Below are 24,725 nucleotides of genomic sequence, written 5' to 3'. Positions count from 1 at the left end.
AAGAAATTTGCAAAAATTAAGTTTTACCCCCAAAATGCCATGCTCTACAGCCATACCTCATCTTGAGTGCATCCCTTTTATGAACCACGGTGTTCTTCTCAAATCAATTCAAATGCTGCACTCAAAAACTCAGATGCCACTTTATTTTTCAATATGTCTTTTGGACAACCGTGTGAAAAATTTGCCACAAACTCGAAAGCTACTATCCCACACCAACAACATCTGTATGCTATGGATTTCCCACCCAAATACTAATGCATAGCATGGCGCAACCAGATTTTACACTCTGTTGGACATAAGAAGGTTTTTTTTTGGAGGACACAATTTCCAAGCACTCCAAAAACAGCATCTTGTTTCTTGGAAAATATACCTCTCCCCCAGATACGACATGTATAAATGTTGCTGCTGTCACTTCAAGGCTGGCCCTCAAAGGATGGGAAACAGAGCCAGTCCTGATCAAGACCTTCCCTCCTACAGATCCTGTGCTGTGCCAGCTTATTAAAGTTTGAAGGAGGACACCTGAGACTCCATTGCAACCTGGTATGTTATCCAAAGGCCCAAACACTCCTGTCCCTGCTGAACAGATCTCTCAAGCTCCTTTGTCTGTGTTGCACTTCTAATTGCCTGGAGAAAAACAAGACGCCAGAGCCATTCAAAAGCACTAAAGTGGATTTAGGCATTCCAATTAGTGGATATTTTACAATTAATGTTTTGAATGGGCTCCAGCGCTGCCCAAGAAAGCCCCCAGGATTCCGATCAATTTCATGCTGCCTTTATTTGTCAGCGAGAGCTAAAGCCGGCATTTAGAGTTCAATTTTTCACAGATAATATTCCCCCCCCCCCATGCTTCCTGCATCAATAGGTTCCCTAACTACTTGAACAGCCATGTTGGGGAGAAGGACACATCTGGTTTTGACAAAGAAGCCCTTAGGCCCCAATTTGGCGAGAAGCTCTGTTCGAGCAAATGTTTTCTCCACAGCACAAACAACATCATGAGGGGAAGGCAAGCAGTATTTCGGACAGATTATTATTATTAACATTATTAATTCACTTCTGACCTCACATTTAATTTGACAGGTATAAAAGAACTTGGAACAGCACAATGCTTGCCTGCTGGTATGCTGCTGCTTTTCAAGAAAAACTGTAAAAAATATCTTCTTTTGGACTATTTAATAAACATTATTAATTGACTCCCTGATTTAAACAAATGCTCAAGTATGTCACTGAAACCACTGAGACTGACTGTGCTGAACTTTGGCTGGGTGGTGTCTGGTGTTTCTTGAGCTGAAGGGGTTCTTACAGATCATTCTAATCTGATCTGCTGCTGGAGGAAGGTGATCATGAGCTACAGCTCTCCTCTAGGAAACCTGCAGTGAAGGAAAGCCCATCACCCCTTTAGGTGTGTTATGAGGTCACTTTTTTATCAGCTTGTTTGATGGAGTGGTAATTTAATAATTTCATACTTTTAAAAGCCCAACAAACAGGGACTGAACAAAAGCACTAGATTGCTGGCTCTAAAAAGGCAAAACATCTGTATGGCATTAAAACTTACCTTGCCATTATGTTCTCAAACAGGGATTAAATGTGATGACAAAGGTTTCATTCAGACAGGCTTGGGCTTCAGGAGGAAAAATTGAAAGAGCAAATCATTTTTACGCATGCCCAATTTAAAGTGCCAAGTCTGTGGCTTAGTTCGGATTGCCCTTTAGTGACCAATAGACTTGAAGGGAATTAAGCAAAGTGGAATGTGATGTACTGAATTCACAGCCTAAGGCCTTTCATAGGTGCCACATGAAAAGAAGCCAGAAGAGACAATGCTCAGGAAAGTGTTCTAGAAGTTCATCTAAAGGAAGATGCACAAGGATGAGGGAAGCACCAACAGTATCATTGATTTTATCCTTTTAAAAAGCACTTACTCCCCTCCCTTTGCAGAATACATAGTCTTCAAAATACAAGTCTGTGGTTAGGTTCGTACAATACTTAGGTCAAATTATCGTAAAGCCAAGAATTCAACAACTGTCCTCAGGTTGAACAGAGAGAAATAAAGCAAAAGGAAATTTTGATAACCTTTCCCCCCAAACATAGTTTCCAATCCCTTTGATCACCCTGGAAAAAGAGTTAAGAGGCTCCCAGCTGTTCCTGCAAATAGAGACTCTCTTTCATGATTCCTTTAACTGGGCCAGGCTGAGGCTACGTTTGGAAAAGGCAAAAGCAGGAAATGTCTGGGGTGTAATATTATTATGAGCAATTTACTTTAAAAACTTGTATATTGATTTACAATCCTTGGGTGAACATGAAATACCACTGCTGGTTTCTTTATCCCCCGGATCAGTAATCCACACAGCTCCAGAAGAGCTGTAAATTTTTTCGGATGTAATATTAAAACTGCCACTGCAAGAGTTATAACTAATAACTATGGCATGTGATGCATGCACTCTCCACATAAGTTACCCATGTAACTCAAGGACTGTGGCTATGCTTTAACACACAGAACCCTTGCCTCTTCCATCTCAACTATCATCTACTGAGATAGGTAGCTATTCGCATGGTACAGAAGGGAAACAAAGGCCAGGAAGGCATGAATTTTATCAAATCTCTCCAGAGAATTCATAGTTGAGCTACAATTCAAAATCTGATTTTCTCAAGTTTGACTACCAACATGCTGCTGGAAGAGCTTCACTATGGAGTGGTACAGAAATGTAAATAAACAAATGAAATCCTCCTCGTTGGATCATGGTGCCTCTAAAGCAGGACTAGGTTTTGGACTACAAATCCCATGTGCCTGTGCCAGCACGGCTGTGCTCGCTGGGGCTGAGCACCAGGAGGGGGAAAGTTAAACTAGAGAGTTAGAGAATGCCTGCAAGGTCTGCATTTTGGCAATCAATGAATATTCAAGCCTGAACCCAGTCAAAAATAGCTTGCGGAGGGTGAGCCAGTTCTTTATCCAGCCCCTGGGCTGAAAAGGGGTTTCCCACCCCTGGTTTAGGGTTTTAAAGTTCAAACGCAGCACCTTCCACTGAGCCAAGAAGCCAACTAGAAGTTAATGAACTTGTTTCAAAATTGGCATCATGCAATCTCTGGGGCCTTCCCCAGTTAACATGGGGAGCTAAATACTGAACTAGTCTAGAGATTGGATAAGTCTTCAAGGGCAGCCTCACACTGAGCATGCTGCAAATCCAATCTGGATGTCACCAAAGCATGAATTACCATGGCTCTAGGTCATTCCTTTCCAGGAAAGAGTTCAATATTGGCCAAAGTCACTACTGGGGCATCTGGCATAAGAACATGGCTGACACTGAGTCAGACCATTGGGTCCATCCAAGTCACTATTTTTGACACTAACTGGCAGCAGCTCTCCAGGACTAGAGCGGGGTTTCTCCCAATCTTCCCTGGAGATGCCGGGGTTTGAACCTGGGACCTTCTGCACACAAAGCAGATATTCCTACCTGTGAGCTTATGATCCTTCGTCAAAGAGCATTGCCAAACCCAAATCACATATAAGCTGGAAACCACAGTCTTTAGGGCACAGCTTTCCAAACTGTGTGTGTCATGACACATTAGTGTGCCGGTTGCTTTGTATAGTAGGCCTATTGAGCGAATGCTCCCCATGCTCCTCCCGGGGCTGGAAAGGGGTTAGTTTAACCTCCAGTTTGCTAGTAAAGGGACGCAGGTGGCGCTGTGGGTTAAACCACAGAGCCTAGGCCTTGCTGATCAGAAGGTCGGTGGTTTGAATCCCCGTGATGGGGTGAGCTCCCGTTGTTCGGTCCCTGCTCCTGCCCACCTAGCAGTTAGAAAGCACATCAAAGTGCAAGTAGATAAATAGGTACCGCTCCGGTGGGAAGGTAAACAGCGTTTCCGTGCGTTGCTCTGGTTCGCCAGAAGCGGCTTTGTCATGCTGGCCACATGACCCAGAAGCTGTACGCCAGCTCCCTCGGCCGCTAACGCGAGATGAGCGCCGCAACCCCAGAGTCGGACACAACTGGACCTAATGGTCAGGGGTCCCTTTACCTTTACCTTTTTTGCTAGTAAAACTGAATTACTTTGTTGCAAAATGATGCATATCTAAAAAAAGCTTGTCACCAACATGAAAAGTTTGGAAGCACTGCTTTAGGGGAAGTACAACCCTGTCCAATAAAGGTATATACTGTATCTCCAGCATCGGCCAGATTCCCAGCCAACAATACATGTGTCTTTCCAAATTTTGCTCACACTCATCTAATTCATGGCTGACTTAAGGCCCCTATTTAGAATTCACACTGTCTTCCCAGGGTCAGATGAAAGGGAGAATTAGAATTGGGTATGACTGATCTACTGATGATGCCGCACTCCAGACATTGCACGTCTGGATGATCTCATCCAGCCATTTCATGAAATGTTAAACACCATGAATGACACGATGGAACTTCTCATTGCGTTCTGCAGCTGTATGTTACAGATGCACCCCTAGGCAAGTCTCACTTTGGTCACAACCCAAAAAAAGGATGCTGTCAGCGCAAATCTTCCTAGTGCCCTGGTGAGTATTTGTTCCATTTCCCATTGAGACAAAAGTACACAAAGCCAGGAATGTTTTACAGAGGTTATTAAAAGCACAACAGAGATGTCCATCGTTGCATCGAGAGAGACAGAATTCTACTAAAAAGTTGGGGGGGGGGAGGAAGAGGTGGTTTAAAAACTTTTAAGTGTAATGAACTTGCCTGGGTAACTGGGTTTGATTGAAGATCCCACGGTAAGCACTAAAAATCCATAGAATCAAATATAGGCATTACTGGGCAGCACAGCAAGCTATAAACTAATTTAAGAAAAATTGCACGACCTCAAAATTTAATCCATTTCCCCCTCTCTTTCTCTCTCCAAAGGAATAGTTTAACCCTGTGCTTTAAAATGCCAAATAGAGGTATACAAACAGGGCACACTCTCCTGGGTGCTTCTGATGGATTAATCCTATTAACATTTTTAACATCTGCCCAAGAGTGCTTTATTTTGACAGCCACGTTAAGTGTTTCCCTTTGTCTTTAAATGCTGCTCTAGATCAAGCTTATTAAAATATATTTCACCGGGTCAGGAAATTAGTGCATTTTGGGCTCAGTAGTGGCACGCATAATGAGGTCATCATTAGAGAGCCTACTCTGGTATTCCAGGCACAGGGGCTGACAAGAACAGAGGCCTCAAAAGAAGCGAGTGTGCAAGCAAGAATCCCCTAGGGTCTGGTTGCATTGGGTTTTTTTTTCTTCCCAGCCTCCACATCCTTTTCTCTTACCCTCCCACCCTGGTAGATGGCCCATGGGGACTGAGAAGCAGTTGCCCAGGTTTTCCAGGTTTGAGGGAGAAAACAGTTGGGAAGCATGTGGAGGTTCAGACTACGAAGAACTGTAGCCAAAAACGTGAAATTTCCTAACAGGGGGTGGGGGAATCAATGCACAACAGCCAGAGCATAAATAGTACAGGTAGCCTAAATATTATTTAACATTGTTTTGTGGTGAACAGCTGGATAGAAAAGCTATCTGCTGCTGCCATTAACATTACTAGCCCACTGGCTCACAGTTGCCTATATCAGATATTTGCAGCCTAAAAACACCACCACCACACATTTTGGACCATTTCCCTGACCAGCTTTTTATGGTTCCCCATAGCAGGTTACCACTTAGCAAAGGGTCACTGGCACTTTGCTGATAGATTTTGCCCAACTTGCAATGCTCTTGGAAATGGTTCTATACAGACACACCAGGCAACAGCAAACACTCAGAGGCACCGAAATGCCTTGGAAGCAAAACAGGCTGGCCATGTGATTCACTTGACCCCAGTCCTCCAGTGGGACAACCCTCTTTCCACTCGCCATGCACCTGTGCTTCCATCCATTTGTGTTGCTTGGCTTCTGTGAATAATAGTTCATGGGAAGTCTCCCAGCAGCTGCACCTGTGGGTCCCTCCAAAGGAACTGTGAGAAGAAATGAGGGGGGGGGGGGAACTGTTCCTGGCCCCATTTGGAATGGGCAAGATTAAAAAACAGAAATTTAGAAATACATTCCAAAAATGCATCCCTTTAAAATTCTGAGCCTGCTTCAAAGGAGCCACGCATCTGCACGCTTCGGATGATAGTTGCGGCCCTTCCTTGTCTGGGCAACATTGTGAAAAGGGTATGAAGGAGGCAGCAAGGGCTTATGGGGAAAAGGGCAATATTTCCCAGTGTCTGGCATGCAGCCATTGGCAACATCCCACTTGCTAGAAGGAACTCCCTCCCTTCATTCCATCACACCTGGAGCATTGAAGAAGAAAAGTGGGTGAATGGGTTAGGAAAGAAGAACTTGAAATTCTTCCCTGGCACAGATACTTAACCAAACTGAAGATGAACTTTCTGGACTCAGATTGCTGGCCTCCTAATACTGAAGTTCCAAGCCAGGTAATACAAAATCTATTGACAGTGCAAATTTCTAGATGTCACTTGTAGGACATTTCCTGATTTGATCTGCAGATCACTAGAAGACCCTCAGGATCAGACCCTGAGTTGATAGAGAGATGATGTGCAGCTGCTACAAAGGAGAGAAGGCCCACATTTCCCCTACTCTCTTCCCAATCACAGAGGCAGTCAATGAGGAGAAGTGGGGCAAGTGGGGAAACCGGCCACAATGAATTTATGTTTCACATTTTGCGGTCATAGATGTTATGGTGGAAAACATACAGTTCCGGCCAAAGAGAAGTGTAAGAGCCAGCCTATGACACAACCAGCAACAAATGCTTGATGCTAACTAGGCTGATTTAGGGCCCAGAACAGCCAGGCGTCTTAAGACCACAGCCTGACACACAACAGTTTGATTTAGTGCAGAGATTTACTACCACCTTTTATTTCATGATAACCCTTTATATTATGAGCTTTTAATGATGTTGCATTTACAGCTACGGGAAGCTTCCTATCAAGCTGCCAGGCAGCTATAAAAGGCTTAAGCAGAAAATGCTTGTAAAACCTCTTATTACCACCAATCCTGGGCATTTAGGGAAAACTTAACAAGCACTTACATGGGTAGTTGAAGAACAGCACAGAAAACTAATCAGAACCAATAAGGAGGAGGATTTTCAAAATTGCACAGGGTTGTGCAAATCTCATTTGAAATCACTCATTAGTTTCTCTACTGCTACAAGTAAAGCACTCTTTAACCAAATCCTGACTAGATGGAACGCCCACCCAGTGGATGACGATGAATCCTGCCCCTTTAGCCCCACCAGCTGCATTTCCATTTACCTGAATATTTGTAATGTCCCCTCCCACCCCAGTCTTCCAAGGGCACAGAGAAAAATTAAACTGGCAGCTTCACTGAATCACCAACATAGCTGCCCCTGCCTAAAAAGTCCATGGCACTTGCAGCTCCAGTTTCCCTGTCTTCACGCCAAATTCCTCCCACTTTGTGGCTTGGTTCAGCCACCTTCCATGTGACGGAACCCCAGGGTGGCTCCCCAGGGTCCAGGCAGGCTGCCCTATTGGTTGATTGTGGGTTTTTACTCCCCTTTGTGGTGACCATAAGACCATCTGAATGTCCGTCTCTGCAGAAAGATGGTGGCTGTTAACTCCCCAGGAATCTTGGCCTGGAAACTGGAGCTCCTGAGGGGGTACTTCAAGCCTCACACTATGGGGCTTTTGGGCAGCTGTTGTCTCTCCTCAGCCTTGGCACAGCAAGGCTTAAAGTCAAGAACCCCTGGTGGCTGGGTTAGTGGGATTGAGGGGCTCCTCCCTTGGGAATGAACCTAGTGGTGAGTCTTGTGTTTCTCGGCCCCACTTTTTCTCTTCCACCCATAGTCCCCCCCCAAAAAAAGCTTAGGGCCATTTAAGTCTGCTTCATGTACCTGCCCTTCATTGGGCTCATGTGTGCCAGCTGTGCTCCCATCTGCCCACTAGACTGGTATGTGAGAGAGACCCTTACTCTCTGATGTTGGATCTCCCACTGGTACCTTAGCACTGTTCCTGATGAGCCCAGCAGAGGCAATTACAGTGGCCTTAAGGGAGCAATCGGCACTGAAACTGCTAAGGGAGGGGATCAAGTCCTGGAAGTTTTTTTTTTTTTTGCTTTTAAAATTAAAGCTGAAAACTCCGAAAGGGGACCTGGAACATCCCTGAGTGGGTGGGAGGTCCCAACTTCCCCCTCTCCCCAGTGAGATGACTACCCATGAGATTTTAGTAGGACAACCAAACTTCTTCCCAAACATTTCAACAGCTCAGCATTTAATAATGTTGCTGTCACGCCTCGGAAGTAACTGGTTAAACATCTGTTCAACTTGGTATACAATACTCTAAGTCGAAATACCAGCAAATGTGACGGGGCTAATCCAGGGCATTTCAGGACAGCCTGAAGACACGTCATGTGACAACATAAAATCCTCCCCTTGTCACGGCAGGGTGGAGGAGGGAGAGGGAAACATTCAACTGTGTGTATTTTTAAGTGTTTTAATTTTTATTCATGAATGACCAGCTGATTGGGGAAGCCTTATTGTTATAAGGTTCAGGAGAGACAGACTTTCCCCAATGCTATGCTTGTGGAGGATGCTGCCTATGGACTGAAAAATGGCTGGGGAAGATTTCCTGTCTGAAACCCAGAAGAGCTGCTGCCGGTCAGTGTAGGCAATACTGAGCTGGATGGACCAATGATCTGACTTGCTAGAAGACAGCTTCCTGAATTTCTATGATGTCCACATTGCATGGAGACAGGAAGATGAAGACCAGCCTAATCTATCCTGCATAACAGAGTTGAGGATGGAGGTGGTGTGGATTAGTAGTTCTCTGGTCCAGGAATTAAATAGATGGTATGTTCTGGATAGAGTCGCACCTGCCTTGAAAGAACAAATTCTAGAGGTGCTCCTGGAGCCAACTCTTCTAACTGGAAGCCCAAGTGACCTTTGTGCAAGGAGTACCTACTATTAGGCTTTGGCTGTTCCTGGATGGTGATCCCCACTCTAATAGCGTCCTGACTGGAGGACTGTAACGTGCTCTATGTAAGGCTACCCTTGAAGATTGTGCAGAAGCTGCCAACTAGTCCAGAATGCAGCTGTAAGACTGCTGACTAGCACCAATAGGCAGGATCATAGAATGTAAGTCCTGAAGAACCTGCACTAGTTGTCTATATGCTTCTGATTCCAATTCAGAGACTTCAAAGGAACCCCAAGGGTCGTCCAAACCCCTGCAATCACAGCTAAAGAATTCCTGACAGATAGCCATCCAATCTCTGCTTAAAAACCTCCAAGGAAGCAGAGTCCTTTGTAGGTAGTCCATTCTACTGTTGAACAGATCTTAACATCAGAAAGTTCTTCCTGGTGTTTAGCCAGAATCTCCTTTGTTGTAATTTGAATCCATCGCGTCAGGTCCTACACTGTGGAGTAGCTTGCTCCATCGTCCACATGACAGCCATCTTCAAATCTCTTAAGGGTTATCATATCCCCTCTCAGTCTTTTCTTCTCTAAACTAATCCAACATGTTAACCTTGCCATATAATAAAACCTTTTACCGGGTATCTTAAAACCCAAATTCCTGAAGGAACACCTTTCTGTCAACCTGCCCATGTACGGAGATCAGATTGAGAGGTTCTTCTCATGGTTCCACCGTAAAGTGCATGGCATGTTGGCACAAGAAAGACCGTTTAGGGAGGAGTCTGGTATTGAACTTACTTGAGTTTTGGTGCCTGTTATAGAGGAATCTTTTTTTATCCAGGCTTTTGGAGGAGGTTAGGCAATGTGGCCAGCTGCTATTTGTGTGCTCACCTGCTACACTAGTATTGTATGTTGTACTAAGGATAGATTGAGTGGCTGTTTTAAGTTTATATTGTTTGATGTTTGATGTTCTGCTGTAACCTGTCCTGGTACAATGAAGGGAAGGCTTACAAAATTAAATAAATAAAGTGAAATGGCAGCAGCTGGTCCCTCCCTCCTCCTGCCATCATGGTTTGCAAACAACATATTGAATGCCCACCATGTTCTGTTTTCACAAATTTGTGCCAAAGAGAAACAAAAGTTTTTGAGCTGATTAAAGAACAGGAGGCGGGTGGAAGTGTGTGTGTGTGTGTGTGTGTGTGTGTGTGTGTGGAGGGCATCCAGGCTGTGCCATATCATTTCACACTGATGAAAATTAAAATGGAAGGGCCTGGCGAATGATAATTAAACTCACTCTGGCTGATTTAATATGCACTTTGGAAGGGGGGGGGTGTTTTATGCCATGCAGATGTTGCCGGCACCTTTTGGGTAAACAAAGTGGGTACAGAGCTGGAAGGATTAGGTCACAATTTGAAGAGCTAAGCATGAGCTGGGGGGGGGGAGAAGGGGGGGAAGGAACAGATCAAGTGCTGCAGAACCAAAGCAGACTGCCATTGTTTGCTAGCCAGAGGAAAGGCTGCAGATCACAATAAGGTCATAATCCCCAGGGAAGCTGCCCTTTGCAAGCTAGCCCAACTGAAATCAACATAGATGGTCGTGCTCTTTGTGCTACTGCCACAAATTTCAGGGATGCTTGTGCAGAGGAGACCTTTGTCCCAGGCGTGTAGGACTCAGACATCTTTTCCCAAGGGAATGCTTCTGCTGTGTGGAAAGCACATCATCCCAATGGTCCAGATGCAGAATTCTGGCCCTGGGGGAAAAGTGATTCTCCCTATAGCTGGGAGATCTAAAAGCAAGCGAAGATCACCAAACCCAGATGCTTCTGGGAAGCTCACTAACATGCCAATAAAGAAATTGCTGTCTGTGCCACTAAACATTTCCCTTTTTGTGCCATTAAACATGAAGGAGCCATGAAGCTCTGATTCTGAGTAGGCACATCTAGACTAATAATTCATACACTGGTCAAATTTCTCTTTTAAAACTATCTAAGCTAGTGGGCGATGTCCTGTCTTGCATCAGTGAATTCCCCTAAGGGAATGATGCCCTGTGTGAAGGAAGAAGAGAAGAAGAAGAGTTTGGATTTGATATCCCCCTTTATCACTACCCTAAGGAGTCTCAAAGTGGCTAACATTCTCCTTTCCCTTCTTCCCCCACAACAAACACTCTGGGAGGTAAAGTGGGGCTGAGAGACTTCAAAGAAGTGTGACTAGCCCAAGGTCACCCAGCAGCTGCATGTGGAGGAGCGGAGACGTGAACCCGGTTCACCAGATTACGAGTCTACCACTCTTAACCACTACACCACACTGGCTCTCCCTTGTGTCTGTCCTGACCCTACTGCCAGTTAGTTCCACTTGATGACCTCCTGTTCTAGTATTATAAGACAATGATAATGTGATGCTTATACCAGAAAAGTCAGAAACACTGTCCAGCAGATACCTATGCAATAACATTTTATCTACCATTCAAAGTAAAAACAAATATTGCATGTAGTCCTGGTTGCTCCATCTCAAAGGGATATAACACAGCTGGCAAAGGCCAACCAAAACAATCAAGTGGGTGCAATCCAGATGTTCTTGGACTACGATTTCCATCAGCCCCTATCAGCACAGCCAATGTTCAGCCATGATGGGTTTTGTAGGCCTGTAGCATCTGGAGAGGGCTAGGTTGGGGAAGATTGGGCTAAAGCATTTGAGGACTTTAGCTTAGGGGGGAAATGACTAAGGATGTATCTGAAGACTGATGTTAATACCATTATGAATGATGAGTTGAATTGTTTTCCTTTTACATTCCCTTGTTATTTTGTTAACTTACGATTTTTTATTCCACCTGTGATCTTTTTTTAAAGCAACATGTACAGGCTAAACTCTTCCATGCTCAAGTGCTGTAGCACAAGTGTGGCCCTTTAAAACAAAAACAAGATTATCTACTCCCTCTCCCCCACACCCCAAAAAGCATTCCAAGGGGATGGAAATTTGGGCCACAGTCATCACCGATGTTATTAAAGCACTAAAATGTATTACTTTTTTCATTATCTGGAAAGGCTCCTGCTCTCCCAAAGTTCAACACAAAAACAGAAGCAAGGTCACTGTTTTGCCCAAGCTATGACCTTTAAAAGAAATGCATGTTCAGGGTGTTTTTTGTCTTGTGAATTTTAATTATTCTTCATCTGTGCGATGGATGCATCTTTCAGCCCGTTTGTGCTGCCGCTTCATTTTGCTTGCATGGAATCCAGGGATCATGTTTGTGAAAATACACACATTTTACCTGTTTGGCCATAAGCCTGTCTGCATGGTGCGGGGACGTGACACAAACTGAAAGCAGTGGCAAACTGTATGCACAAATCCAGTTGATCCTTTCCATTTTTTTGCAAAGTGCCTTTAAACTCAGATTAAAGCCATGTTTCTAAAACAAGTCAAACTAACTGTGGTTGAGTTGAAAATACTTTCCACCACCCCAGTATAGACTTAAAACTCCTTTTTCAATTTTTTATCTGTGGAATAAAATGACGGTGGTGCCATTGATGTGACCCAGCTAAGGTGGGGTTTCATTCAATTGTGGGGTTTGAGTTGTATACCAATACAACCGAGAATGCTCTCGGCCATGGACCATACTGATTCAGTAAACAAACAAACAAACAAACAAATAATAGATGAAAGTTTCATCGGAACTGCAGCCTGACACATTTCACAAATTTTGATGAAACCTGCAACTTTCAGAATTAAATAAGTTTTGGGGGTCCTACCCAGGGTTGAACATAGCTAAGTCAGGATGTAAAAACTCCATTTGATCACCCTCTTCATTTACTCATTTTATGTGCGTGCACATTAATGCATGGACACCCCAACACTGCAGACAGGTCTAGCTTGGCCAAACCAGGGCAGATTTCATGAGCTGAGAAAAACTAGCACCTAAATAATTTTATGGTCAGAGCCCTGCGAAATGAGGCATGAAGTTGAAGGAAGGCCTCAGCAATGTTGTTCTCTTATTCTTGCATGTGATTTGCGTTAATGTGATTTGCGTGTCATTCTTTTTTAAAGAGACAGGTGGCAAACTGCAGTGGATGGACGAACTGCATTTATTTTACAGTAGAGTGCTACTCACTCCCAAGTGTTAAAAAACAAAACAACCCCAACAACACATCGAAAAACACTTTTCAAATACCTTCCAGAATAGACCTGGAAACCAAAGCTTGGCCACGATTGATCTGTGCTTCCTTCTGAGTGTTTCTTTGTTTATGAATTCAGTGGGCTTTTTGTCATCCCAGTCTCTAAAACAGGGATGGCTAAACCATGGCCTGCAGGACGTATCCAGTCCAAAAGAGTTTCTTTCGTGCCCCCTAGACCTCCTCTCCCCAGATAGTCCTTTTTTACTAACTCCTCCATAGATCCCCTGCTGTGATTCTGTGATGCAAAAGCTTCATTGTGGCTCTCCAAGGACTCAAACCACCAATCTGTTCATTGAAATGTGACCATTATCTTTTAAAAATAAAATCTTTTATACTTCCAGTCCCCTGCTGTGATGCCAAATGGTTTTGTGACACTGCCCCCCTCCAACCATAGCTGTCAACCTTCTCTTTTTTGCAGGAAATTCCCCTATCAGTACTATACTATAGACTATAGTTCCGATAGGGGAAATTCCCGCAACAAGGGGGGTTGACAGCTATGCCCCCAACCAACTGACCTTAATAACAAAACAACACAAAAACTTTTGACCACCCCCACTTTGATGTGTGACTCTTAGTATGGGTTTACTATGAGTCAACGTGGCCTATTTTCAGACTGAAAAAGTTAGCTGCCGTTGCTCTAAAATATTTCTGTGCCCATGAAGCCTATTTTTGTTTAACATGGACAGCTAGGATGCTCAGAAGTCAGCATGGCCCATCTCTGTGCTGTCATAACAAAAAAGATACAACCCACCAGTAATCTACATATTCTCATTGCTTTTATACTTTCATTGAAATATATTCAACTAAAATGCAACACTTAATCTGCAGCAAAACTTTGTAGCATGTTGAAAAGAGGTGCCATGCTTTTTACTAACTTATGTATTATTTCATTACATTGTTATTGGTACTGGTTATTTGGTGCAACCGAATTGAAAGTGCAAGCTAAGAGAGCAAAAACACAGCTTGTCTATTGTAACAATTTATTATCATTTTTTCTACCTTTTCTACAAGGCTTTTTTTTTTACCAAAAAAGAAAAGAAAAGAAAAGCACAGATGAACTACTTACAAAAGAAACCAAAGGAATTAAGAAAAAAAATCATACAACAGTTAAATGTCTGCAAAATCATGCATTCTAGGACAAGATCACAAATGCAAAGCAAATAATAGCAAAAAACCCTCCCCCGCAAAATAATAATTAAAAAAGCCATACAGGTTTCAAAAGCCATAGCTTGCAAAAAAGGTAAAAAAGAGAAAAACTAAACAGTCATTACATCAAGCACCATTATTAAATGAACAGCACAACTCCGATTGCAGTGACTTTGACATTTTAAACAAGTGAATTAAACATGTATTTTAAAATGCATCACAGTCCTACTATAAGCATGCAGCCAATTTCTCACAAACTTAGGAAATAAGTAGAAGGGCCTATTTTCTTTGTTGCATTATCAATATAGGAGGGTGCGCAGCCTTGTCATACAGCTGGAAAGCCAGTTCTCATGGAAGTCTCAAAGCCACAGAGCAGTGACAGTGAGGCCCAGGTGTCTGGAGCTGCAGGCAGCGGCTCACAAAACAGAATGCTCCTTCGGTCTCTGCACACAGAAAGCTAGCATGTCAGGAGGAAGGCTAGGTTGGAACTCAGACATCCAGATTTCTATGTGCAGGGAATGCCCCTGTGCAAAGGATTCTACCACGGCAGCCCCAACCTAATGTCTGAAGGTGGTAAGCCCCTTGCACAGATGTACCGCCCACCTCAAGGACCAACCAGGTCTCATCCCAACAACTCAGATTAGTCTGCCAAATTGGCTGCCAGTAGTTCACTCAATTAAGCCTGGGAAGGGCTGGGCTGCTACTAACCAGGAAACATGTGTCATGATGATACCACAACATGACCTGGCAGCAACTCAGTGGCAGTCGTATGATGAACACTAAGGTCCACGAGTTGATTGGCAAGGCAGCTTCACATTTAAGAGGGAGCACAACTGAGTTCTCTAAGCAGAGCTCTTGGTCAGTTATTTGAACCAGTGTTTATGGCTTTTGTGGTGGTGTGGAGCAGGCCACAGCATAATGGCTACTGAAAGATCCATCCCAAAACAAAAGTGACCTCCACCAACCGGATTAATTTTAATCGGATTCATCCTCCTCATTTGTCCAATAGCTATAGCAACCACCATTCTGAACGCCAACAAGGGATAGCTGCTGTTGCGTCTCAGAGGTGATGTATAGCAATAAATGCCAGCCGAAATCTCCTTCTGGACTTTTTAAGGTGGGTCAAACAGCCCATCTCAGTCCCTAAAAGTTTTAGGAATTGTCACTAAAAGTTTGTGAGAAATTGTAATGCCTTCACCCGCAGCCCACCCTGATGCGAGTTACATTCCATGTGGGTATTAAAAATAAAATAAAATAAAACTCATACAAAGCAGGGGGGGGACGACAAAAAGAAGGAAAAATAAAAAACAGGAAAAAGATATGGAGATTTTCTTTGTTTAAAAAATATAGTCCAGTCAGCCAAAGGAGTCAGTAAGAGCAGCATTTTTTTTCCAGTGGATACTGATATTAATGTACAGACCACCCAGGCTTTCTCTCTCTCACTCTCTCTCACTCTCTCTCATTAGCACTGCAGTAAACCCCGATTAATTTGTTATGCATCTTTAAGAACTAGTTGATAAAAATTATGTCTTGTGAAATCGGCAAATAGTCTGCAAAGTGAAATAAGAACAGAAATTAATAGATTAAACTGTAAAGATAAGTCCAAGAACTTTTTTTAAAAAAAGGGAAACAGGATAGCGAGCTATTTCGATTGGTTTCAAAAAGCATAATGGAGTAAGGAAAGCTAGAAGTGCAGCCATCCATGTCTATTCAGAAGAAGGTCCCATTGAGTACAATGGGGCTTACTCCCAAGTTGAGTGCTGAGGATTGCGACCTTAGTTGTCAAAGTGTGTGGCATTCCTTCCACCTCCCCAGAAGGGGACGGACACCATTTCTTTCCATGAATTATTGAGCAAATGACAAGGTTTATATATTATTATATACTAAACGTGTATACCACTTTCCGACAAGTTTTTTTTAACAAAGCAATTCACAATTCAAGCAATAAAACCACAACATAAAATAGCAATGAAATAAAATAAAAACAGGCAAGGTGACACATTATAGAAAGGAGAGTCAAAACAAGCAAGGCTTAGGACTGCAGCATGAATAGTTACCTTAAAAAAGGGAATGGTCCCCCCCCCTTGCCTCCTAAAGGCACAGAGAGAGAAGAAAGAGGGAAAGAGAAAGAGATGGAGACAGGTGATGCTCCCCGGGCAGGACAGTTGTTCCTTAGGTGTGGCTCCACCATTTGGAGGTCATGGATTTGGGAGCCACTTCTCTTAATTTCTCAGGAGGTAGGGGTATTTGCAAGAGGCCCTGCTCCTCTGATCTTGATACCCAGGGAGAGGGTTGTGTCGGGGTAAGCATTATTTCAAGTAACCAGGGCCTACCTAGACCAAGTAGGGCTTAAACATCAACGGCAATGTCTTCAGCTGTGCCTAGAAAACAACTCATAGCCACCAGTGCAAATGTAACGCGGCCCCAGGAGACACTCCGTGTCAAGAGTCCAGCCAATGCCGTTGTGGACCGCTTGTAAGTCAACTTCATGCAAAGGAAATTAGAGGAGCCTTGCCAAGAGGTTATCGAAGAAAATTATGAAGACACCATCCCACGTAAAGCTTGAAAAAGAAATTCTGGCCACATGGTAACACCCAAGAAGCAACCAGAAACACCCCCTCAAAGCTGTGGATCTATTCCTTCTGGAGAACGATGAGTCATTAAGGTGCAGACTGACCAGTTGCCTACTCCCAGATGGTGATCCACCTACTGCCAATAATCGTTTGTTGAAGGCCTGACTCTGTAGACCTCTGCTCAAGAATGCCACAATTGCAAGGATTTGAGGGAAAGGGAAAGGGCAGCTGAGTTTATGCCAGATCCAAACATTACCTCTTTCCAGTGGTTTCATGCAGACGTTTAGTACCAGAGCAGACAGAACAGAGCCCTATGGACAACCGCAACAGATACTTCCACCCAAATCATGCAAGAGTCCATCTCTCTTCCTGTTTCTTGAAACTAACCCAAAAGTCAGGTGTAGAACCCCTGCAAGGCAGCGTTCCCTATTCCCAATCTTGTTGGATATTCCAGAAGGACACTACAGTGAATGGTACTGACAGATACTGAAAAGTAGAGAATCAATAGTATCACACTTCCTCTGCCCTCCATGCAGTAAAGGGTGCTTACATGGCCAAGACTATTTTTGCCACAAAGCCAGGCCTGAAAACAGATTAAATGTGTCCAGCACTTGAAGATGACCAACCACATGACCACCTTCCCCAATAAATTAACTGGTAAGCACTGGAGAGCACTTCTCCCTGCGAAGAAGAGCCTGCTATAAGCCTGACAGTTTCAGACACTACTTCACCGCAAGCAGGTATCAAGCACTGAGGTAGGTGAATTCAGAACACAAGTGGTTATTTCAACAGCCTCAAAGACCTTTTCCACATCCTCAGTCCTCAATAATGGAAACTCATCCAAGCAATAAGAGGCAGCCAATGACTCCTGGGGTGGAGACTGTCACCCCTGAGAAGGCCAAGTTGACACAGATGACAGATATTTTTTATCCAAAAATTATTTAAAAAACATGCCACAGAGGCGACATCATAAAGAAAGCAAAATGGCTGCAGCTAAAACAAACAAACAACCCCCCCCCCAAAAAAAACCCACGTTCCCCTCTACTCAAATAATGAAAACAAACACGCATAATGGAACAGGTGGATTGCGGCATTGTTTCACCTGACAAGAGTAAATATCACATTACCATGCAGTGTCAACTGGCATTTTATTTGCTTAAAAAGCAAGCAAACAAAAAGCAAATTTGAAAGAGAGCACTTAGTGGTGAGTCTGCTGGTATCAAAATATAAAAACAAACGGCAGTCCCCGGTTCTCTGCAATTGTAACTTAACGGCAGAGTATTTCAGTATTTTAATGCAAGGGAGACCTATCAATGCCTCAGGGTAAGCGGACGTTTCTTAGTTTAGTTAAGACTTCAGAACCATACTATTTTTATAACATCAATGGGTCTACTCTCGAGTAAAACTTTTTTGGGGAGAAAACCCATACTATATTTAGGTTCCGTACAGTTAACAGGAACTGACGAAAGGACTGCACTGTAATGAATACTTCTGACACACAGTGAGAATGGTTAAATAGAGCCCCATCCAATCAAACCCAACCTTATTGTATCCTAGCAGTTGCTCTTTCTGAATAACCCCCAATTTACTTCCAAGGGACTTGGATGGCTCCAATCCTGCCTGGAATAGACTCAAGAAAGTTTTTGCTTTCACTTTCCTCTATCCTAACATCTGGTCATAGAACCGTCCTTCAGGTGTCAATCTGGTATTGCTCAAAAGTATTTCAGTAAATGGACTGGACAGGGTTGCATCAGACCCATAACCAACAAGAGCCTCTTCCTCTGGATGTAAGGTTTAACAGGTGTGGGGGCCAGAAGCTTCCTTAATGTGCAGAGACCCATTTGGAGACAGACAGCCAAAATGTGTGTTCACCAGTGACGCCCCCACTCCTCCCTGCAGGCTGACATCATGCTGATTTGGGAAGGCACTCCAAGCCAATGGGAATGAGCCCCTGGCTTTCTCCCCAGCTCCAAGCCAGCAGCAGCTCACACCAGTTTGTCATGTATGCTGCTCATACGTTTCATTTACACAGCATTTGCCCACAGGTTAAATTAGCTCTTATCTTAAGGCTGACCCCAGAAGTAAAACTAGAAGCAGATACCAGTTATCCTCTGGTAGACACATAATGCATCCAGATAGCTACATGCAGGCACGAATAACCTATTTCTGCTCTGTATCCCTCTCACATGGGCTCAAGCTTAAGTCCATTCCATCCCTGTTTCTGAATGAATCTGTGGGTTTTTTTCTTAAACTGCACAACAATCCCCCTTATTTTTAATGCATTTATATTTTAATACGCATTGTGGTCCTTTTTAAAAGCCGACTGCTGCATCCATCGTCAAGTCTGAAGAAATGCAGAAACCAAAGGAAACAACTGTGTCCTGACTTGATGTATCAACCCAGGAAGTGTAATTCCTATCTGTTGGCTGGAAAATGTGAACCAAGCTGCGTAGACCCTTGAGTATCCCCAGCTAAAAGGCCTGTTGCAAGTAAGCCTGCATAACAGAAACACACACTTATTGTACCCCTGCTGACCCTGTCTTCAGTTCCTTTCCCTTCCTCTATTGACTCGCTTGTGCCTATTTTAGATGGTAAACTCCTTGAGCGAAGGCACCTGTCACCTCAGTCTTTGTAAAATGCCAGGCACAGCATTGCTGCTGGCATACAAACAACAAAAATGATACCATTTCTTGGTGGCAGGCAGAAGATAGAGGAAATGGCAAGAATAAACAAAACCTGGAAGTCAGTGCTCAGAGCGGAGGAAAGTTGTGCAAGTGCCCTGCTGCCTCCCACCTAGTTCCAGGTCTGGGGACCACTGCCTGGATGCTGTGTCATTTAAACTGGCAGCCTCCAACACATGGAAGCAGCTAAGGTAAAGTCTTACTGACATCAGTATCTCCCAGGGGAAATGGCGGGGTGGGGATCTCAATTTTTGCCTTTATTACCCACGCTCAGTAGGATGACAGACTTGGCCCAGCATAAACCAGACCCACCCACCCCTTTTTAGTAGTAGTATTTCTGGCAATTGCTTAACCAAATATTTACTGATCTTGGCTGCAATAGTGTCAAGCTGCATGCACAGACCAACCAAAGGATCAACCAGGTTAATTGCCACAAAATATGGATTCCCAACTGTCCATGGTAGGCTAGCAGGCCAAGCTACCATCAGTGAGAGCTTCAATTTCACAGTAAATGCTCCGCTGGGTCACATTCAGCAGCTGATGCTGACAGCCACCAAGTCTAGAGTAAAAATATTTGGGTTTCTTTATTGCAAGCTGAGGAAACTGCACTTAAGTGATTTAAAAAACACATTTTACGTAAATCCACTGGTGTAAGAGTATGCAAGTTTTTAAAGATACACTGAACTTGTGGTCAGGCAGAATGAAAAGGTAATGGCTCTCAGTCAAAGTTAATGCAAAACATACCTACAAATCACAGTTGTTGTTTTAATGGAAACAGAACAAAACGGAATACTGACCATTTGGGCTTCTGAAAGCACCTTAACACCTTCGTTTCTAACCTAGTCTGTCCCACCACACACCTATGAACAATGTTTCCTCTACCCTCAATTTTCACAAAACAAGGAGTCAAACAGTGGTGATGTTCACTGACTTGTCCAAGATTACATAGGAACTTCCAAGTGGGAACAGAAGAGGAGCTCCGATCACCAGCAACATGCAGTTGCTACCATAACTACCATAACATTCACAACTGCATTGAATGTACTGAAAATATGCAAAATAAGGTTACTGTGTGAGGCACTTCACAGAGTATTCAGCTCAGTGACAGAACAAATGGTCAGCAAACTTTTTCAGCAGGGGGCCGGTCCACTGTCCCTCAGACCTTGTGGGGGGCCGGACTATATTTTGAAAAAATATATGAACAAATTCCTATGCCCCACAAATAACCCAGAGATGCATTTTAAATAAAAGCACACATTCTACTCATGTAAAAACACGCTGATTCCTGGACCATCTGCGGGCTGGATTTAGAAGGCGATTGGGCCGCATTCGGCCCCTGGGCCTTAGTTTGGGGACCCCTGGGTTAACCCTTTCCCCTTCAGTGCCATTTCCCCCTATGAAAACGAACCTATCCCCGGCTGCTATTTGTCCTGTTCCGAGAAGCTGATCTGATCATGGGTCTCCATAATTTAATCTAGCCAGGACCTAAACGTGTTTGTGCAAGACATGGAAATGAAGACAGAAATGGTGGAACATTTGGGAAATGTTGCAACAGTGAATGTGACAGGCCAGTGGGGAAAATCTAAATTACTTTTAAGAGGCCTTGTTTTATAAGAATAAAAGATGGTGGAAAGCTTTCCCAACTCTGTAGGATTCAGGAATGGTTAACCAAATAAACCTGGCAGTTTAGATTGTCCTAGGTAGTTTTTAAGGCTGTACTTGCTTCCTTGAGGTCTAAAATATTTCTACCATAAGACCTGGTTTTCTTTTGGTTTCTATTGATTTTTTTTTTAAAATGAAGCTGCCTTAAACTTTGTTTTCTTAATTAACCTTAGAAAGGCTGTTTCCCCATCATTTCCCTTGTACGCAATTACAGAATGCAGGGCAAGGTGGCATAACCTCGCACTTTGCAACACGCATTAATGAATTTAACATGCAGTGCAACAGTTTCCTTGCTGTGGTCTCCAGGTGGGCCTTTTCTATTAGCAAGCAGCAAGCTCACCGGTCAGAAATTGGCTCCACAACCCTACTTATCCTGAGGTGCATAAGACTGGGGGGGGGGGCACACACCATACACTTTCTGGAATCTCCAGTTTAAGCTTGAAGCGTAGCTGGCATAAAAACAAAATCCAGGGCGTTTGGTTTCAGTGACTGCCTGTTGATAGTGGCAGAGATGAAATGCGAGGGGCTGCTCATTATCGGCAGGAGGGGATGTTTAAAAGCCAGCCAGCCTACCATTTCAAAACCTCAGGAGTTCTCAAAGTGACGACTGGCGGTATTAAACACGGACTGAACAGAGATTGCTAAAAGCAGCAGATCTGACAGCTGCACAAAACGGAAGCAGAGGGGAAGGGAAACAAACAAGAGGGAAGGTATTAGGTGAAGCCTCATCTCTGTGCCAGAGAAAGAGAGAAAGAGAAAGAGAGAGAGAGAGAGAGAGAGAGAGAGAGAGAGAGAGACACTCTTCTGCATAGCACTACAAACAGGCTCAACTTTGGGGGGCAGGTGGGGAGAAAGATGTGCCTTACGTAAACGGAAATAAAATACCTAATTGTGTGCTGTTTCAAAGGAATTCTGTTTACAAATAACCAGTACCAATTAAAACCCAAAATGAAATCAGGTCCCCCCCCCCATGTCTTTCAGAAAACCGGAAAGAAAATGACACCTTGAGCATTACCAAAAGGCCCACCATTTAGAGACTTGTTGTTGTTGTTGTTGTTGTTGTCTCGGTTGAATTATGGACTTGCAGCGCAATCCTATGCATGCTTTGCTCATGAGTAAGTTCCCTAATAGGATGTGTTTGGAATTTCCCCCCCTTTTATTTTGCTCAATTAAATTATACATATTAAAATTTCACGTACCTGGGAACTGATAACTGTAACTGGGGGCAAATCCAGGGTATCCTCGGCCATAGGTTGCGACAAAATTCGGATAACCTTGAATGTAGAAGTGTTTGAGAGAGAGAGAGAGAAGAATAAGATTTAAATGTTATATCTTAAGTTGCACAAGTACCAATAGGTTATATCTAACCAAGTTTTACTCAGAGGTTAACAACTGAAATTAATGGGCCCAAGTTAGTCAGGCCCATTATTTTCAATGGGGCTACTCTGAGTAGGACTAGCACTGGATACAATCAAATTACACCAAAGACAATAATAGAATCATAGAATTGTAGAGTTGGAGGGACCCCCATGGGCCATCTAGTCCAACCACCTGCAATGCAGGAATCCATGACCGATGGCCATCCAACCTCTGCTTACAAACTTCCAATGAAGGAGAGAAAACTGACTTTGTACAAAACATTACAAGATTACTGTTCCTGTACAGAATTAATACCAAGTTAATGTTCAGCATTTACCCGTATATATGACGTCAGCATACTCAAAGTGCTTCACACATAATATCTGAATAATCCTTACATACAACAATCTGTAAAGTAGGCCTGTTCTATACTATAGTGCCCATCTTGCAGGTGGCAGAGTGAGGCTGATGCTTTGCCACTTTGCAAATGTTTCCTCTACACCCTGAGCTGCACCCCTCAAAAAAGAAACACCTGGAGACTGGCATCATTTTCTTGGTCACACACACCCCCCGCCTCCATGTCTGAGGCCTGCTACTCATAATTAAAATGCACTCGAGTAGCTCAAGTCCAAGGACTGTGCCTACATTTCTCAGCTGGGAAGAGTAAATGCCAAACGCTTAGGCTAAGCACATAACACAGGTTTGCTCTGACATTTGGAGAGCTTACAACAAATGTACTTTGCTTCAGAACTATTGACAGTTGGAGATTAAGGTACTAGTAATGCTTTATCCCGCGAGTGTGAAGGACAACTGTTAACACAGCCAAGAGTCAGAGGCAGCAAGATCAAGGAGCTGGGAAGACCAAGAGATTTTAATTTGACCAGAAACTGATATTCAACAAAGGGACCACAATTTGCCTTCATGGAACACAGGTAGTTGCACCTGCAACATCTCAAAGTGTATCTCTGTAGCACACACACTCTCTCTAAGAGTGAAATTAAACCATTACAAGAGAAACACAAGGCTCCCATATATCCCTCATGGTGCTAATAATGCAGGACCTGGGGGCATTTAACAGAGAGAATCTGCAAGGTTCCCATATATGTATCATGGTTCCCCTCTCTCCAGTAGTTCCGTTTTGGAGCCTGGTAAGGGGAAACAGCCTCAGATTTTTGATTGGGAGATTTGCAGACACGGGAAGGGTTAAGATCCTCTTCTTCCTCCTATCCACCCATCTTGCTTTAGAAGCTGCCCTGGCCCTCACTTTTCTGCTCTGATGGCAGGTGTGTGTTTGGGAACAGGCATTTGGCTGAGATGATTGCTAACTCTACCGCAAATCCATGCAGTGTTATTTGGGAAGCGTATAGTGATTAAATGACCGCCCACTCAAAACTATCCTTCTGATTGGAGCTGGCCTTACTAGAGAGTTTTCTGATGCTCTGACCACCTCCAGGTGAGTAGGTGTCAAATTTATTCTGACATTATGGGACCCCAGCACTTTCCTGAATTCATTTTGGCACCAGGAGAAGAGGTTTTAGTTTACTTATTTAATTCTCCCTGGCTTTTTAAAGGCTTTTAAAGTCTGCAAGTGCTACAGTAGGTTGCTTGTTGTTGCTATCGTAAATTCCTTTCACTGATTTATATAATCTGTTGCTTAATATTTATGCAACATTTGTATTTTATGGTTGAATTCTATTTTTTAGCTTTAAAAAAAATGTAAACTGTTCAGAGTACTCAAGTTATGCAGCGGCATTTAAATGTAATAAATGGTGTTCCAAACTGCTTGGAGATCTGTTTTTGATTTTATTTTGTAATTCAAAGTACTGGTTATCATCTATAAAGCCCTACATGCCTTAGGTCTAAGCTGACTGAAATACCATATTCACCCATACAAACCAGCCCAGGTTTTGAGATCTTTGGATGAGGCCCTCCTCTCGGTCCCGCCACCTTCACAGACACACTTGGTGGGGATGCAGGAGAGGGCCTTCTCGGTGGCTGCTCCCTCCCTAGACTCTGGAAGTCCCTCCCTAGAGAAGCCAGACTGGCTCCCTCCTTGCTGTCCTTCTGCTGGCAGGTGAAGATTTTCTTGTTCCAACAGGATTTTGGAAAGTGACTGCTTTTAGGGAAAGGGCTGGCACCATGCTTGTTTTATTGTAATTACTGGTATGTTTCAAACAATTTAATATATGTCTGTAGTTTTAATTCTATCAATGTATAATTGTATTTTCATGAGTGCTTACTCTTTGTTTTTAGTGGTTCTTGTTTTTAACTGTAAGCCGCCATGAGTTCCATC

At 43.5% G+C, this 24,725-nt stretch overlaps 1 protein-coding gene across 29 annotated transcripts in view; it reads right to left on the bottom strand.

Moving 5' to 3' along the window:
* The window catches only part of MSI2 (musashi RNA binding protein 2), a 394,953-nt gene that overhangs the window by 53,373 nt on the left and 316,855 nt on the right, over nucleotides 1-24,725 (bottom strand). For 18 of the 29 annotated variants that reach the window (XR_004427934.1, XM_033171346.1, XM_033171347.1 and 15 more), the window contains 2 exons: nucleotides 22,273-22,347; nucleotides 4,695-4,733 (listed from right to left, as the gene is read on the bottom strand). Coding sequence is in view for 27 of the 29 variants with exons in the window: in XM_033171346.1 (XP_033027237.1) it covers nucleotides 4,695-4,733; nucleotides 22,273-22,347 (114 nt within the window). In the remaining 2 variants the exon portion in view is untranslated. Of the gene's footprint in view, nucleotides 1-4,694; nucleotides 4,734-15,496; nucleotides 15,708-22,272; nucleotides 22,348-24,725 lie in introns of those variants that run through there. The other 11 variants (XR_004427936.1, XM_033171349.1, XM_033171353.1 and 8 more) reach the window with 2 other exon arrangements.

Source organism: Lacerta agilis, chromosome 15, assembly GCF_009819535.1.
Source record: "Lacerta agilis isolate rLacAgi1 chromosome 15, rLacAgi1.pri, whole genome shotgun sequence".
NCBI classification, from domain to species: Eukaryota; Metazoa; Chordata; class Lepidosauria; order Squamata; family Lacertidae; genus Lacerta; species Lacerta agilis.
This window is presented reverse-complemented; position numbering and strand designations above follow the sequence as displayed.